General features: G+C 45.7%; 1 protein-coding gene across 1 annotated transcript in view; it reads right to left on the bottom strand.

Moving 5' to 3' along the window:
- The window catches only part of FAT3 (FAT atypical cadherin 3), a 503,865-nt gene that overhangs the window by 29,941 nt on the left and 455,488 nt on the right, over positions 1-18,436 (bottom strand). The window contains exons 19-20 of the mRNA XM_081799014.1: positions 7,428-7,562; positions 5,450-5,607 (exon numbers count right to left, since the gene is read on the bottom strand). Coding sequence (XP_081655140.1) covers positions 5,450-5,607; positions 7,428-7,562 — 293 coding nt within the window. The remainder of the gene's footprint in view (positions 1-5,449; positions 5,608-7,427; positions 7,563-18,436) is intronic.

Genomic DNA, 18,436 nt, shown 5'->3' with positions numbered 1-18,436 from the left:
TCTTCCTGCATATAAAGTTATGCCATGGGAGCATGTGTACATAGAAGGCAGGGGGCTGTGTGAACCAGGCAGAGCCCTGGGAACATACGAAAGAGGACTTTAACTCAGGCTTTGTTGTGTCCCACCCAGGCGACCTGGAGAGAACTGGCTGACCTCTCTGGGCTTGGGACCCCTTACATGGCGAGCAGAGATCATTGCTATGGCTCATTTTCCGAGGAGCCTGTGTCCACTGCAGAATGGTTAGCTACCTTGTACGCGGTACATACATACTCCACTCTGAAATGCAAGTGTATACATGTAAAGAGACAGGAGGCAAATATTTATGTTTTTTTCAGAGAGCTTTCTTATATGATCTATGCTACTGCCTTGGTCAGTGTCTTGGTTCCACAAAATGGACTGAATGGATATTATAAATCATACCAGCAGACTTGTTCAGGAACAACTCCTGGGTAATATCCATATTTTTATTTCAGTGTAAGTAATAAAATGATCAAATGTGACTTTGGGGACTTCCTTCCTCCAGCACAGTCCATCTGCTGTTATGCTCTGTGGCTACAAAGCGGTGTCCCCAGACTAGCAAGGAAGATCTGGCGGTGAGGGTGTGACTCATCGAAGGTTTTATAAAAGGATGTAGTCAACTAATAGATTCCTCAGTCCATTTCCCTCTCCAAGCCCACTCCCTACCTCTTGGGCTAATAACCAAGTTGCAAATTCATCTGGGAGAACCGATGTAGCTCTAATGTACTCAGGTACATCAAAGTTCCGTAACTAAGGGATATAAAATGATCCCACAGTAACAACGAGTACAGTTCAGTTTGCTTTTCTGTTGAGAAAAGTAAGAGCAGCAACCTGCTGAATGAGTAGGAAGCCCGGTGCCTTTGGAAAACAAAAGTGATTTGTGCCCTCAAAATTCTAGGAGTTTGGAATGATGAGCCTTGTTTAGGTGACACACCAGAGTGCTGCTGTCAGAGGCAACTTTGCAAAAGTTAATCTTTTCCTATGTCACAAGCATATTATGCTGGGGAGAGAAGAGAAGAGTTTCATGCCTAAGTCCGTTTACACTGGAAACTCATGTTCTGATCATATTCAGTTTTTCTCTGTCTCCAGAATAGGGTAGACCCAGTTTGAAAGGATCTCTCTTTTAAGAGGACAATGCTTTCTCAAGTAGGAGGCAAACTATTTTAATAGAAATTCTGCTGTGCATCAAACTGTAAAAAAAAAAAAAAAAGAAAAAGTCTACAGCAATGATCTGAAATTATGTGCTGGGTTGGGGGAGGCAGGAAGGCAATTTGTTCAATGAAATGCATAATTCTGAGAGCAGGGCTCTAACATCACGAGGTATTTAAGTCCTCAGTTTTGTCTTAAATCAGTGATGGGCTTTAACCCGGATCTTGAGTGGCTTGGGGCTTGGAAGACAAGATATCAGAGCTGTAAGAAGTCATCTTGTAGGAAAGTAGGATTTTGAGTGAAAAAGTAGAAATGATGGCACAAAGTCTTACTGCTTCAGATCCTTGGTGTGTGGCTCTAGCAAATGCACCAATGCCCCAAAACTTGTAAGAGGGTTATGAACTATTCTGTGTAAAGGAACTTTTGAAAACCTGTTTTCAAGGCTGCCGTCAATGGTTATCTGGCTCAAAAAATATGCCTTAAGGGCGCCCGGCTGGCTCAGTTGGTTAAGGGTCTGCCTTCGGCTCAGGTCACGATCCCAGGGTCCTGGGATCCAGTTCCGTGTCAGGCTCCCTGCTCAGTGGGGAGCCTGCTTCTCCCTCTCCCTCTGCCCCTACCCTCACTCGTGTTCTCTTGCTCTCTAAAATCTTAAAAAAGATACCTTATCATATGGTTTCACTCATATGTGGAACATAAGGAATAGTGCGGAGGACCACAGGGGAAGGGAAGGAAAACTGAATGGGAAGAAATCGGAGAGGGAGACAAACCATGCGAGACTCTGGACCCTGGGAAACAAACTGAGGGTTACAGAAGGGAGGGGGGTGGGGGGATGGGGTAACGGGGTGATGGGTATTAAGGAGGACACGTGGTGATGAGCACTGGGTGTTATATGCAACTAATGAATCGTTGAACACTACATCAAAAACTAATGATGTACTATATGCTGGCTAATTGAACATAAAAAAAAAACAAAAAAACCAAAACACCTTATATAAATAAATAAATAAATGATCATCCCAGCCCTCTAAAACTCTTCTTTTGATAACACCTATAGTACTCCTGACCTGCTTGCCCTGGTCAGAGGGCCAGATCCACTACTGACTAGTTACGTTTGGGCAAACCCACCCATTCTCTCTGAACCTATTTCCTCACAGGCAAAAAAAGATGCACTCCTATCTAGGCACAGGAGAGTATAAAAATACATGCATGTATTTTGTAAAGTACTTTGTAAACTCTTAGGTATCTTATTATTATCATCCTACAATTATTATCGGTTAACTCACTTCTCAGTGGTACTCTTACACAGATCCTTGAAACTCTGGAATCCTGTGGGGGCTTCCTTGTTGCTTTTCTATGTTGGAACGATCCGGCTACTCCAAGTGGGCTGTTTTATAAACCAAATGGGCTTTCCCTGACCATCTTCCTTTTATTCCTGGGGTTTTAAGTTAGCTGTGTCTCAGAATCATCGAAATGAAGCCATGTGTCATCTATAACTTCCCCACAACATGAAATAATGACATTTCTAGATTAACAAGCAAGGACTTCTTGTGCTTTCACCATAAGATTGGACCCGAAAGACGGACAGAGGGAAAAAGTTATAAATCTCTTCTGGTGATCTGACAGGTTTCTTTTACAGGTTTGAGAAGAGCCAGAGAACCTATCCCACCATTTTTATTCTTGTTTTGGCTGCCTGAAAATTCAGAGTCATGGTTTGTGTTCAACTGATACAGCAACCCTTGGTCTAGATTTTTTAATGATGCTCTTCTTCCTATCCCCACTTAATTGGTTGAGTCTTAACCTTCTATTTTCATCTTACTGGTATTCTGATCTTACTGCATTTTGGTGTTTATGGTAAGCCTGGAATCTCTTCTGGAAGAAGACAGGGTGTCAGTGGTCAACAGAAGAATGAGCACCTTCACTGCTGCTAAGAAACAGTGGTGCTCCTTGTCCCTGAGCATTTGCAATCCTTGAGGTCCCAAGCAATTCTTCAACTGTCTTCAAGGGGTGCCCTTCACCCCTATTGATTTTCTCAATACTTTTTAGAGAACGTGCTCTAACTGGGAAAATCTAAACAACCAGGAGGTGCAACTTAAACAAAGCATTTCAGTCTAGTCGTTGAACCTGAGTACAAGGCACATACTGTACCTAAAGCCAATGAAAAATCTTGCACGAGGCTGGGAATGTTAAGCAAACAGATTCAAATCCCCTAAGTGGATATTCCTGGCGACTGTAGGAGAATATCCGCTATAGTTCCGTACAGCTGTGGCCTGCTTTAGGCAAACTCAACATATGAAAAGCAAACGTACCAAACAGACAGACTGGGGGTGATTATTCACATCACAAAGGGATTAATGGAAGGGTTCCTTCAAATAGGGACCATCCACCGTTTATTAGAATTCCATTTACAGAGATTCAATTTACACAACTTTCAGAAACACGCTTGTTTCATGAAATACAATATACCTTAGGAGCCAGAGCCGCCTAAAAGGTTTAATTATTCTTCCTTCCCATCCCCAGGGACCTGCGCGTTTTAGACCTTTGCCAGGAAAGTGTCAAATGACAAGCTCCGGTTTTAGGATCTGGCCATTCAGGCCCAGTAGTTTTGTTCTCTCTCAGATTTAATGCTAAAGAAGAGATTTGCTAGTAGAAAGTGTTTGCCTCATAAGGAAGGTCTGCAAACCAGCAGTCCTGTTAGAGCTTGAAGGAGGAGAGGGAGGTCGGTGACATTTCAGCTGAGCCCCGGGAGCTGGCAGCTCGGAAGGGCCAGAGCCCTTCCCCAGCGAGTATACAAAACCCCACCTCTCAGGGCTATTTAGAAAGAAGCCACCCAAGGCAGGTGGCTTGAGGGGCCAGGAGGTTAGAAAGACAGGACTTAGGTCTTTGCCTGTGTCTTCTTCTACCACGAATATCTAATTTGAATTCGCTGTTTGCTAAAACTGGCTCCAGAGCTTCTCCTGTTTTCTTTCCCAGAGCTGAAATGATTCTCTGAGTTGAATGAGCGGAGGTAGCAGGCGAGTCCCCACGAAAGTTTTAAACCCCAACTGCCTGCTCGCTCCCTCTGGCCACCATGTGGTGCCTGGCAATTCCAGAAGCAGGTGAGTAAAAGTCTGTGTGATAGAAGCCACGGGCATTTAATGTCCTACATCCTTTTCTCCCTCCGGGATGAAAGCCTGGGGCACCTCATCAACTTGGATGTGACCTATCAAACAATCAAAGGACAGAAGCTCTAAAGGCCCACCATGATCCCCATTAAGCCCAGTGATGGAACCCTAGGAAGGAAAAAATTGCCAGTCATTTCCACTTGTATGGGGACTTCCTACGGGTCAGACTGCGTCTGCCTCTGAACGCACTTACAACGGGCTGGTACAGGAACCTTGCGGGAATGGGAGAACAGAATCACATTAAACATCTTCCTCTTTGTCCTCCTGTGCTGGAAGGCTTCCTTGGGTCGACAGATGCCCAGAATGTGACTTTTGATGAAATGATGGTAGCAGCAAGACTGAGAGCCAGGGGAGAGCGTGAAGAACAGCAGAATGCAGCCAGAGAGACTGGAATGCAGGTCCAGGCCTGGGTGCTTGTGAGCTGGCCCACCCCGGGTAAGGAACTTGACCTTTCTGAATCTCTGTTCTCTCCGTGATCAGATGGTGCTGATCATATATAATAAATGTATCATATTAACTTTATAAGAAAAAACAAATGAGGTGCATAAAGCCGTTAGTATTCGTGTTGCCGTTGGTTTCACGAAGGCGCCAGGAGCTCTGAGCCGCATACAAATGCTAGACTTGCTCTCCAGGAGATCCGGCTGCTTCGGAGCCTTTCTGAGGCTGGCAGTGATTGCACAAGTGGGCGACTAGGGGCCACGACAGGACATATGGAGTCTTCTCTACCCTAGATCTCCAACTTCCTCCCCGAGTAAGAACAGAAGTCACCTTCAGGGGTCAGTGGGGCTAGGCCCGTGTGGGAGAAGAGAACACAGCCAATCTTTTTAAAGGACCACCCCTGCCGTGGAATTCATTAGGAAGTGCATTCTAATGAACTGTTGCATGATTACAGCTCCAAGGAGGGCAGCCCTTGAACCCACTCTAGAGAGAGATGTCCCAGTATCCGAAGAGCCCATTCTGAAGCGGAACGTATAAAAGGAAATGTGGCCACTCATCTTTGCCCTCAAGCCAGTTTCCGGTCTTCTGAACTTAAAAGACAAAAAAGGCTTCAGGCCCCAGTCTGAGAGCCAAAATATTAACATGAGAACTGACTGCAGGAAAAGATAACCCATTTTAATTACCTTCAGAATTATGCAGGGATTTGCTCTGGTGTACATTATAATCCCGTTGCTTTGCAGGGTTCGTAGACGCAGAGCTAGCCGGAAGTCCTCTTCTTTGCTATTTTCAGATAGGCGGTATTTGATGTAACTGTTTCCAGCAAAGCTGAGAGAAGTGTGCCCTGAAAAGACCATTAGGAGAAGACAGATATACTGGGAACATCCAGAAATGGTCAGGGACACATGACATCACCCAGCAACCCACCAAGCCAGTTGATAAAAGACTGTGGGAAGTTAATGAAGGCATTGAGGAGAAGCCGCTTTTGATTAAAAATGGGTTCTCTCCACTTCAGGCCACACTCTAATTCTGAAGTGAAAGAAATATTAATTCATCAGATACCAAAAAATCTCAGTGGTCTCATGCCAAGGGAAACTTGGTGAATTTTCTTAGAGTCTCAATGCCCACTTTCTAAAATGAGCACTGTTAACGGATACGCCCTTCCTGCCCACCACCAGTCACTTAGACACTCAAACACTTGCCACTCCATGAAACAAAGGAGAAAGCCATTTGCAAAGAGTAGCCATCTTCCCCGAGTCTCTTAACGCCAAATAGCCAACTGATGTCATTTGCACTAATGTTGAAAGAAGTAAGTTCATGTCTTGCTCATGTGTTGTCGCAATTCTACTTTTTGACCATGAATTTCAAGGCTTGCCTTTCCAGCATCCACAGTCCTACCCACATCACCCCATTTTGAGTTCACTGTCTTTTGTACTGACTCCAACTTTATGTTCTAACGAGCAAAATGATGCTGAAAAGCTGTCTTGCCGGGGCAACAGGTGGCTAGTGTGAAAATACATCCAGTGGATGAAACTCATGGACAATCACAAGTTTTCTACATAGAAAAGAGAAGGGACATGGGCAGAAAGTGACATCTGAAGTCAGGAGACTTGTTGGCTTTGTTGTCACCCCTATAGACCCAGCTGCTGTGTGCACAGGGTGTGTGTAGGGGTAGGACCAGCCTAAGTATCTTTCAACTCTAAGCCCTAGATGACTGCAAAGGCAAGTATGCCAGGGATCTCTTCACTTCACGGGCAGCTGTTCTTAAAATCACCTATGAAAGAGCTTTGGCTTCCATGTTTGAGAACAGTGCTTCTCTTCAGAGAGGCTGAATTTCTAGAACCCAATGCTTAGCAAAGTGCCTTGCATATAGCAGACCTCATTGTTTTGTGTTCTCCTCCTCATAAATTGCAGTTATAATCACCACTTCATAAATATTTCTTGGATTCCAAGAAGGGTATCAGTGTACCTGTATTTTAAATACAACCTTTACCAAAAAGAGAGGTCTATTGGTACCAAAAATGAATACTCCTTCTAGAGTTTAGATGTGATAGGGAATATGTGAATCATATTCTGCAACTGAGGGAGATCAGAAACAGGATCATTTGGATTGAAATAACATAAGTGGGTTTCTTTCTCTTTCTTTTCCCTTTAGGACACGGAGGTGAGACATGCAGCGCGTATCCATCTCCAGCGGAGAGTCTGCTCGCTTGGTGCCCTAGGCTTGGGTTTACCCTATGGAAGGTCAACTGGACTGGCTCAGCTGTACCTTCTGGTGAGCTCTGTTTTGTGGCTCCAGGTTGTGCCGCCCCCTGACCATCAAAGGCCATGCCACGGATACTCTTGACTCCTCTGCCTAACCAATGGCCTTCTATTTTCCATTTTACACTCTTAACATCCGTGCGACACCACTGAAAACACATGTTGTGGTCTTCCTGTTATATAAGGAGTCCACGGTCATTATGGGTTTCCTGAGCACAGGCTGAAGCTGTAATGAATCCCAAGTACCTGTGAGGGCAGATGTTAGCTGTGGTCCATCCTGAAGGTAAATGTGGCATGCAGACAGAAATGCCTTTCGGAAGAGCTAGGGCACAGTCATTTACCCAAGGGCAAGTGCTTCAGGAATATGAATTTAGACCCGCATAATTCCACCCCCCTCTGCACCTGAGCACTCTCCGAGCTTCCCTGGTGGACACTGGCAGAGGTAGGGTCTCCTGCTGGCTTCATAACCGACACACTGCATGTCCCCTGGACATGGCTTCTCCATGCAAGGATCGCTGGACCCTGGGCACAGTCCTCCTGCGACAAAAGGGAACACACATGATCAGTATGCAGAGAATCACCTTACATTCTAGGGGACGCTGGAATAGTTCCAGAGCTGGGCTCGACAGGCTCTGGGCTGAGAGACAAAAGGGCCACCCAGAAGCAGGAGCGCCCGAATGGGCTTTACCTGGTGTGAGTGCCCATCAAATGTTCCTGCATCGGCCAAAAGCCACCGGCAGCCTGAAGTAGGTTGGCTTCAAAGAATAAATGGAGCTCTTCCTTTTAGGTTCGGATATGCTAAGGTTGTAACTGGACGAACGTTAGCTGAAAAAAGATCACACTGCGCGGGCTCTGGTCGTATTTACTGGAGTAGGTTCTGCACACGGGTGCCTACGTGAATGTATTGCTGGAGTTTCCATTTGTCTTACACTCTTTTTCTTTCCTGCCCTGAAAAACTTCGGGGGTAGACTTCGGAAGATGTTAGCTGTTGTTTTCAGAGGGGAAAGAAAAAGACGTTTCTAAAGAAAAGTATGACTAATTCTAAGTCGCGCAAGCACAATTCCCATTGTTTCCTAATCCCTTCTGCTACCTGCTCATGTATCGATTAGCTATAAAGCTGTCCTACCGCCTATCAAAAACAGTTGAACTATCACTGGCAAAGGCAGGTTTTCTTGCTACCTGTTAGATGCTCGCAGCACAGTGAGATGAAAGGTTAATGCCTCGGAAAGAAAAATCCTGGAAAGCAGATTAACTGATTAAGGCAAAATTCAGGACCCAAGTGAGTCATTTCTGAACCGTGCTGAGGGCAAATAGGGGTCCACCCAAGGAAGTGCACGTTTCAGAAGTCCTGGATATTTCAAATGTGAGTAGGCCACTTTCCACATAGTGAGAGTTTAAGCGGTAAGGATGATAGGAAAGGAGACACAAATGAAAAATTGCCCACAAATGGGTTAGCGGTGGCCTAAAGGAGCACCTCCTCTGCGAACCAAGAATGTGCAGACATCAGCAGCTTCCTTCCTCAGGAGGATCTGACCCATTACCAAACTCTCGTCCATCCTAACTCTTTCCTCATCATTAAGCATATTGTCCCATTATATAGTCATCTCTTTGCCCAGGGGAAAGCAGACATTTAATGCTAACTACATGTAAACATTTAAAAACTGTAATCCTTGAGAAGAGCAATCTAAGTGGCCCCAGCACACTCAGAATTCATAAATCCTATTTTCCACCAGTTTAGAGCTCAGCCATGAAAGATACTCTTGGCAATGATCCAGCTTACAAAGTCTTAGAAGATGAAGGGATTTTCAACTGAAAACTTGGAATGATCTCTACAAATGGTTCTAAAAGACATAAGTTACCCCAAAATACATCTTCCTATTTTCATCCCAAGAAATTTTTACTCCTGCCATGTATTTCTCAATATTTATGCAACTTAAAATAGCTGTTCTACCACCTTATGATCTGCTTCGAAGTGCTTTTGATAACCAGTTTTAAGATAATTTTTGGTGCATTCATTCAGCAAATAATTTTTTTTAGGGCCAAAGAAGTGATAAGCCTGGACATACAGATTATTTGTTTATTTATTTGAAAGAAAGTAAAAGAGAGAAAGGGAGAGAGGGAGAAGCAGACTCTTCGCTGAGCAGGGAGCCCGATGCGGGGCTCGATCCCAGGACGCTGGGATCATGACCTGAGCTGAAGGCAGACGCTTAACTGACTGAGCCACCCAGGCGCCCCAAGCCTGGACATACAAAGATGGAAGGAAAAAAGGCCACCTCTTCCTCCCTCCGGGAAACACCAGCAAACACATGAGGACTAGACAATAAGGTAAGCGCCTTGATAGAGGTCCCAGAGAAGGGACAATTGTGTTTCCTGGGAGAATGTCAGAAGTCCTCACCAAAGAAGGGAGCATTTTAAATTCAGTCTTGAAGGATGAGATCCTTTTAGGAACAAGGGGCTGTGTTTCATGGGAATGAGCCAGCCGTAGTGAGTGGCTCGACTGTTGCGTGTGTTAATGTTCATTCATGAAAAGTTCACAACTCTACCAGCTGACTCTTCGCTGTCTCCATGCATGGCTTCGTGTCAGTTTCGGATGGTCTTGCACACTTCCAGGTTGCTCCTAAATGTGGACTCATTAGTATATGCTCAAAGATCCTAACTCAGCCCAACACTAAACTTGGCCACAGGAAGGTGGCCATGTGCATAGATGAATCACAAAATGCATTCTATCCAACAGATGTAGTTCTGAATTACCTGGGCATCACCTTCCAATTAGACACAGAAACAGTAATTTACATAGTTAAGAAATCTATTTCTTCCCATTACACGGACATGACTTTTTCCATGTCCTGCTTTCACCAGCTGAAGGATATCTTTCTCTGCATTTCTATGTTTCTGAGACACAGCGGCACAGACTCCATTTCTGCTATAGTGTAAGGCTCCATTGTTAAGCAAATGTGCATTATTAAAAGTCCAGTTTAAAAGCCACTATTTCAAAGGGGGAAAAGAGGGCTAGATAATTTCAGACTCATGACAGTAAAGCTATTTTCTCCTGGAGGAATTATGGTAAGATTAAAAAAAAACAGCTGTAAGCGTATATAATAAAAACTAAACACAGTATTTCATATTAAAACAGTGTTTGACTTCCTGCTATCTTCTTCTTTTTTTTTTTTTTTTTAACATATAATGTATCATTTGTTTCAGAGGTATAGATCTGTGATTCAAAGGCGGGGAAATCGGAGGGGGAGACGAACCATGAGAGACGATGGACTCTGAAAAACAAACTGAGGGTTCTAGAGGGGCGGGGTGTGGGAGGATGGGTTAGCCTGGTGATGGGTATTGAGGAAGGCACATTCTGCATGGAGCACTGGGTGTTATACGCAAACAATGAATCATGGAACACTAACCACACACACACACACACACACACACAAACAGCATTTGAGTACTTCTCCCTTTTATCCACATTTTTTACCGTTTCTCTTACTATCAGCCCTGCCCTGGTAGCTGGCAAAGGCTTCTTATTCTGTCACCATCTCTCTTATCTTGGGATAAAGCCAAAGCCACTCAGACCAGCAGCTGGGATTCAAACTCAAAGCTTTTTCTTTTTTCCTCGTGTCATAACCATAGAACCCATACAATTACATCCACTAAATTAATGGATTATGTTAGATCCACTGCCCATTGTAAAAACTCTAGCTGGAGGATATGTAAAAAAAAAATACATTAGTGTAAGTATTATAATATGTGCACTTAAAAAGTAGTAATATTAATATACATATTAGATATATAATAACTATATTTTTAGTCATTCTAGCAGCCATTGACTTTGATAGGTTTATTTCTCTTTCTTTTTATTTTTAATAGGCTTTTTAAGGCAAAGGGAACAGTTCTTGGCAAGTGATCTGTCTCTTGATGCATTAAAAATCCTCCGGGGCCTCCCCCACCAAGTCTCAGCCTAGGCTGGAATCAGTCGTAAACATTCAGACTCCAGCTGCTTCTGTCAGCTCACTCTGCTCATGGTCGGTCCGCTCTCCCATGGCTCAAGAGAGCAGGAAGGCAGATTAGAATCCAGAGGTCAGTGTAAAATGTAATGTCGTCCTTAGCTGGGGACAGATGTGAGCATGTGCGCAAAATGCGGTCTATTCCAAACAGAGAAAGACTTCTGGCTACGAAAAACAGGTTTCCCCAAACTAAATATTCCCCGTGTACAATACTGTAGTTTTTCCTTCCCCATTAATTAGGATAAGATATTAGGTCCTTTCTGACATATATGTTGTCAGAGGGACTTGACCTTTGTATGCCAACGCTGAACAATGTTGTGTGCCCTGACCTCAGATACACCTAGACGTTTGGGTCCTGGGGACACTTTCCTGGGAATAATAAGCCTCTTTCCAGCCAAAGCCCTACATTCTCTAGCAAACTGAAACCCAGTGTGCTTTAAATGGATGCTGAGGGGTTAACTTGTTTTTAGAAATCCCACGTTTATATCATCCCCCTTTCATGGAAGTATAGACACCTACTATTGTGAGTCTGAAAGACCCTGTGTTTCATGGGAATGGGAATGAGCCAGCCGTAGCGAGTGGCTCGACTGCTTGCATGTGTTAATGCTCATCTTTCTGACGGCAGACGGTGCCTTATCATAGTCATAGTTAAGAGAAAACAGTGTCAGGTCCCATTGGCCTCTGGGAGGAAGTTTATCTTATTAACTATCATTAAATAATCCAGGTTTGATTAACTTGCGCTGGGATCAGTGACAACTGGGGGGGTGGAGGGTCTAGACCTACACGTTCTGATATCCAGGCATCCATCAGTTTGGTGCCAGAGTTAGCATGAAGGCAGAAGGGGCCCACTTTATCAAACTGACCAATGCCATTTGTTGTGGCAGGTTAGAAGGATCGGATGTTTTTAGCAACTCCGAGAACATGGAGCAGGCAGAGAAAGTCTGTGCCCCACGCCCAGGTCCCCTCAAGAAGCTAATGTATCGTAACAGGAAAGGATCTGCAGTGACAAGCTGCAGCCTAGATCTTGGCTCTGATCAGTTATTCCACTTATTTACTGTGTGGCTCTGAACAGGTCACTTGACTTCTCTGAGTCTTGATTTCCTTTTCTGAAAAATGAGGACAATAACTGTTCATAGAGTTGTGAGGATTAAATGGGCTAATGTATGTGAAAGCAATTTTTATTTTATTTTTTAAAGATTTTATTTATTATTTGTGTGTGTGTGTGAGAGAGAGAGAGAGCACACAAGCAGGGGGAGGGGCAGAGGAAGAAGCAGGCCCCTTGCTGAGCAGGGAACCTCACTGGGACTCGATCCCAGGACGCTGGGATCATGACCTGAGCCGAAGACAGACGCTTAACCGAGTGAGCCACCCGGGCGTCCCGTGGAGGCAATTTTTAAAGGGAAGAACAAAGTAAAAACAAATTATTACAAGGTCTCAAAACTGGAGACACTAGTTTGACTCAGCCCCATGGCAGAAACCTGAACTCAATTGTAATCTTTTCCTTGCTGGTTTTTTTTTGGGTGAAATTCGTGATTTGTAAACTGATAGATGATATGAAATACTGTGTGCCTGGGAGGTACAAGCTAAAGCCTGGGGCATTTTATTCGTCAGCGTCCCAGGCCCCTGTGGGGTCAGCCCCTTGGCCACCTTGTCTCGGGCAGAGGTGGTCTTTCTAGACAGCCCTGTATGCAGCCTCTCACGGGAGAAAGGTGCACAGGATGTGGCTATTCTCCGAAAGAAGGTTTCCACATTCTGAAGCGTTGCTCAGGTGGAAATTTAGGCCACTTTCTACAGAGCTGACAACGTACATTTCACTGGAGCAGCAGCTTCAGAGCTTTGGAACCTGCACAGAGGGGAATGGTGATCCTCTTGGGGTCTTGGAGGGTCTCGCTGCCATTCCCGCAGCCCCCGGGATTAAGTCTATGCTTTGAGCGAATACATCAGTATCTACCTGTCATTATTATCACCATCACTTGGAGCTGATTCAACCTCTTCATGTACATTTCTGCCTCATTATACTGTGGATCTGATAACTAATGGTAAATATCCTACACCCTGAATTCACACACTTTGGCAGGATGCCATGTCTTAGCAAATGCTGCACAAGTCAATAAGCTTTCCTCTTAATTCTTGGCCTGCATGAAGTTTTAAAACATATTCTCCAGAGGTCTTTTTGGTTTGAAGTGGTCTTTTATGGTTCTCCCACAAGCACAGAATCATCTGGAATGGTGTTTGCTTGGCTCAGCCATATTTTCTGGATGATTTAGCTTAAATTTCATTTAAGACATCCTCTCTGGGGCAGTTGTGTGTGGGTGGAATATGTAAGGGAAGATCCACACGTTGAGAAGCTGGTGTCAGGGCCAGGGTAGACACCTCTAAACCTCTCCTGACATTTTGGGACTTGTGTACTGGAGATGAAGATCTGCGGAGCCATAGCTGTTATGAATGCAAAATGGAAACTTTCCAGCTTGCAGGTTAGGATTCAGAGACTACACTGAAGGTTATTTGAGGTGAGGACTATTGGCTTTCTTCTCTGAGCGTTAGCCTTAACAAACCCCAGCCCAAGGCAAACCCAATCTCAGATTTTTCTCTGCTTTTTAAAAACTCATCAAGGCTAAGTTTTAAGTGTCTTACTGATTCACAGAAGCCTTTGTCATTTTATTTTATGGTGTTTATTAGAAGTGCTTTCCGGGGAGCCTGGGTCGCTCAGTCGGTTAAGTCTGCCTTTCGCCTCAGGTCATGATCCCAGGGTCCTGGAATCGAGCTGCGCATCGGGCTCCCTGCTCAGCGGGGAGCCTGCTTCTTCCTCTATCCTCTGCCCCTGCTCCTGATCTCTTTCTGTCACGCTCTCTCTCTCAAATAAATAAATAAAATCTTAAAAAAAAAAGAAGTGCATTACCATGGCTGCCTATCACAGACTCCATTTACCTGTCCCCTGGTAATCCTCCCCGGGACTATCCTGACTCCTCAGCATCCTTGTCATTTGTCCAGTGCATGATGCTGGCTCCTCGTGCTCCCTGAGGACAGGGACGATGGCAGCCTCACCTACCCCGATACCTCCAGCACCCTGCCCAGGGCCTGGCAAAGTATCCACATCACTGCTGAGTGAATGAGCAGATGAGCAGATGCCCCAAATCTCTGGGCGTTTCTCTTCACTGCTCTCTCCGCTGACAGTGCATCCCCTGCCTGGCAAAGACCCAGGAGGACAATCCTCCCTGCTTGCAGTGCCTCTCATGGACTCCTCCAACAGGACTGAGGACTCCTTCCTTGGGCCTCCTCTGTGCCCCAACTACACCGCCTACAACTGTTTATAGCTTCTGTTTGCAGCCACGGAGCAGAGGAACTTCGGCAGTTTGCGTGGGGAAAGAGGATTCAAGGTGTCACAACAACTGCCCTTTAATATCTGGAGGGCAGCTTGTAGAGGAGGAGTTGGGTCAGGTTCTGGGTGGCTCTAATGGACGAGCTGGGTGACGTTACAAGGAGGTGGATTTTGGGGCACTAGAAGGGAGAAGGTTGTCTTGGTCCATCTTGGGAGGTTGTGAGGCCAGCTGAATTACTGTGCCAGGAATGTAGTTAATGGGATGTCTATCGTGGGTGGGAGGTTAGACTGGAAACTTTGAAGGTGCTTTCACATGGGTGTGGAAGTAGTAGGGCACCATGCTTGAGGCTGCCCGCTGGGAATCATGGCGCCGGCCATTTGCATAGCTCTGCGACTTTGAACAAGTCCGCTGAGCTTCCCAAGTCTGAGTCTCCTTAACTTCTGAGGAAGGTTCATGATACCCTGTCTTTATGGTTATTAGAAGGGTTAAATGCAATTATGTATGTTGGACAAACAGCGCAGTCACTGGTCACCGCTCAGTAAATGTTCATCGTTAAGCCTGTCCCTGCTTCTCCGCTGCAGGCCTTCGCTCTCGTGCTCCTCGGCCTAGAGCACGTGCCGGATTCTAGGCACCCTTTCAGAGCTAGCTCAGTGGGCATCGCCCTCAGTGATGTGCTGCAGTGTTGCTCTCCATTCCCCGAGCGAACCCTGGTGACAGCGCCGTAGGCCATGGTTGAGGGCGGGCCAGCTGTTGCTCACACTCTGCCTGGCCCCCACGCTGCGCCCCCCACGGCCGATGCTCCCTTCAGCTCTGTCACCGCCATCAACACCCTGGGCTTAACCTCTGATGGCCTCCTAAGGAGTCCATGCTCCTGGACAACGGGCTCTTTTTTTGATAGATTTTTATGACAGACTTTGGTTTTTTGTTTTTTCTTTTTTAAAGACTTTAATTTTCTGTCAGAGAGAGAGAGGGCGAGAGGGAACACAAGCAGAGGGAGTGGCCGGCAGAGGGAGAAGCAGGCTTCCCGCTTAGCAAGGAGCCCGATGCAGGACTTGATCCCTGGACCCCCGGGATCATGACCTGAGCTGAAGGCAGATGCTTAACGACTGAGCCCCCCAGGCGCCCCTATATTGGACTTTTGAAAAGTCAAAGACATTTTTACAAAAGGGATAATCAGCACGGCCCAGTGGGACAGCAAGAGGACAGAGCATCAAGGACAGCCCACAGGGCACCCTTCATTCCCTGTTCATTTAAATTGGCGTGAGGCTTTCTTCTGAAGTGCTGAAGTTCACTAAACTTGTGAAGTTTACCAAGAGTCATGTCGTGACATCAGAACTTTGTATCTCTTGAAGTTCAGTTCAAACATGATGCTCGATGGTGGCTGGAATTTAATGAGCCTATTTGGCACTAAAATTCAAGTCTGCTTCCATTTTGTCAAAGCAACTCAGCATTTTGGTTCAAGATGCTAATTTTGTTAATTGGACCCAAAAAACTGTGCAGGAGAGAAAGAGGAGCTGGAAGTGGGGAGGAGCATATCAAGGCCAGATCTGTATAAATATTGCTACACAGTCCAGAATAGGCAGCTACCTCTATTTATCATCATAATTATTCCACCAAGTGGTGGAAAAGTCCATTTATTGTATCTGCCAAGCTCCCAGGGCAAACCGAGGCGCAGTCAATACTAGTTGTGCATGTGTGTGCACACACACGTGTGCGTGTGTTTTAAGGGGGGCAATTACTGAATTCAATTACCTCTCTGTCCAATAAATGAGAAAATGCCTAAAATGCCTACTGCTTTCCTTAACAGTTCCTCACTGTATTTTCATTAGAGGATGCTTGAAAAGAAGTGAGAGCTATTTCTATTTCTAACTAAGAGCTTGCCCCTGAACTTGCAGGAAATCTTTCCTATTTTATCTTGCTGTGGGATTTCTCCAAGTTTGTTTTCCTGGACTACCAGCATTAGAATCACCCAGGGCTACGTATATAGACTCCTAAGCTTCACCTGAATCTTACCATTATATTTGCATGTGGGGCTGGCTGTGGGCATTTCTGGTAAGCCCCATGCATGCATGCTGGCGTCTGGGAGCCCCTCGGCTGTCCTGTGATGGTACTGTGACGCTGGTCAGCAGTCTGCTGGAGAAAATGGGGCTATCTGAGTATGCCTACATATAGCACTGGGGTCATGATTCACATAAGAAATGGAAAAGCCCCTATTCTTAAGATGCAGATAATAAAAGAGGGGCCCAAGAAGAGCCTGAATTGAAATCCGCGTGCCACCCTCACAAGCCACACAGCCCTGGGCAGGGCACGGAGCTACCACATTCATCAAATGGAGATGGTCGTACATCCCCTGCTGAAGATGGGACTGGGCCAGATGACCTTTCCAAGTCTTTCTACTACTAAAATCCAGTATTTCGTTTTACAGCTTAATTATAAGAGTGGCTTGGAGGTGAGAAGAAGCTCCAAGATGAGCCTGAATCTACACATGCAGCCTTCTTTGAGGAATTGTTCACTTTTCAAACCAAGAAGGCCTCTTTGTGGGATGTCTGGGGGTTGAATCATAAAAGCTTCTGGCAGGGGCACCTGGGTGGCTCAGTCAGTCAAGCGTCTGCCTTCGGCTCAGGTCATGATCTCAGGGTCCTGGGATGGAGTCCCACATCGGGCTCCTTGCTCAGCAGGGAGTCTGCTTCTCCCTCTGCCGCTCTCCCTGCTTCTGCTCTCTCTCTCTCTCTCAAATAAATAAATAAATAAATAAATAAATAAAAGCTTTCAGCATCCTGGGTTTACTGGGAATAAAAAGGTTTATGGGGACCAGAGAACAGGAGTCCTGGGCAGGGACCCCAACTCGAAACTCACTGCATTTAAAATATTAGTGTCTCATGAAACGCCTCCCTCTCTCCAACAAAAATCACCTCTCTGATTTCCTTCTTTTGAGAAATTCTGCCAAGTCAGCCCTCCTCTGACTCTTCCTGATGAACTCGTACTCATCCCTCAAGACCCAGGACACAGATGGTCTGTGGTATAGAAATGTCACAGAAAGCCTCCCTCTGGCCATATCGGGATCCTGTCCTTTCTCTTCCCTAACATTTATTATAACCTTGTTATTGTAAATAGGCACTTACAAGCTGACCTCATAATAACCAGCTCCTAAGGGCAGGGGCGGGCGGTGTCTTTTCCACATTGAAGCTTTAGCGCCTAGCACATTGCTGCTACCACAGAGGTCTGCTGATTGAAATGAGTTCTCAGAGCACAGGGACTAATTAGCTGGTTTAGTTTCTCCTGCAGGGTCTGCCCTGTCCTGTAGTGAACCTCTTTTGAACCCCGCTGTGAGTCACTGCAGGAAGGCTCTAGCTGAGCTTTGGTGCATAAATCAGTTTGCCCACAAAGGAGATCTAGGTAAAGCTCAGACAGCAGGCACTCATAAATCCTGCATGCTGGTGGCATCTGTCAGAAAAGCATCGCATCTAGCTTGCATGCTTTGAGTTACTTTGGAGCTAATTTACATATTCAGCAGGTCAGACACCACTGCATCTACCTGATGAAAACACAGAATTCACTGGTACAGCAGGGTGAGTGGCCATCACTTCCTAGGCTTCTCAAAGGAGGTCAAAAGGTCCCTGGGTGGGAGGAAACTGTGATCTCAGGAGCCCTGCTCTGATGAGCTTATTTTCCAAGCTGCAACCAAGAACTTTCTGTAAGGGAAAGAGGTCAGGGGCCCTTCCTGTCCCCAATTACCTAAAGGGATGTTTTACAAATGGCCTCTCTTCTGGCCACAGTCCCTTTGGGCCAAGTTCACGCTGGTTAGAAAAACTCCGGGAGCAATTTTCTTGGAAGAGGGCAGTGAATTTATGGCTCCATGTGTCAGAGAGGAAAAAAGGCAGAGAGCAATACTTCTCACTGACCACTGTGGGCATGGGACTCTGGACAGCTATGGCCTCTGACCGGGAAAGGTCAAGGTTCAGGGACTCTTGTTACATCAACAGACTTGAGCCATTCCATCTCCTCTGCTCTGAGGGCTGAATCCCTCCGAGTGGCCCGTTTTTCACTGAAGCAAATCGAGCTGCCCTTACCCTCAGCAGTAGCTTCCTAA

The sequence above is a fragment of the Leptonychotes weddellii genome, chromosome 11 (genome assembly GCF_054177405.1).
Source record: "Leptonychotes weddellii isolate Sample4059 chromosome 11, ASM5417740v2, whole genome shotgun sequence".
NCBI lineage: Eukaryota > Metazoa > Chordata > Mammalia > Carnivora > Phocidae > Leptonychotes > Leptonychotes weddellii.
The sequence above is the reverse complement of the archived record's forward strand: the minus strand, read 5'-3'. Positions and strand labels throughout refer to the sequence as shown.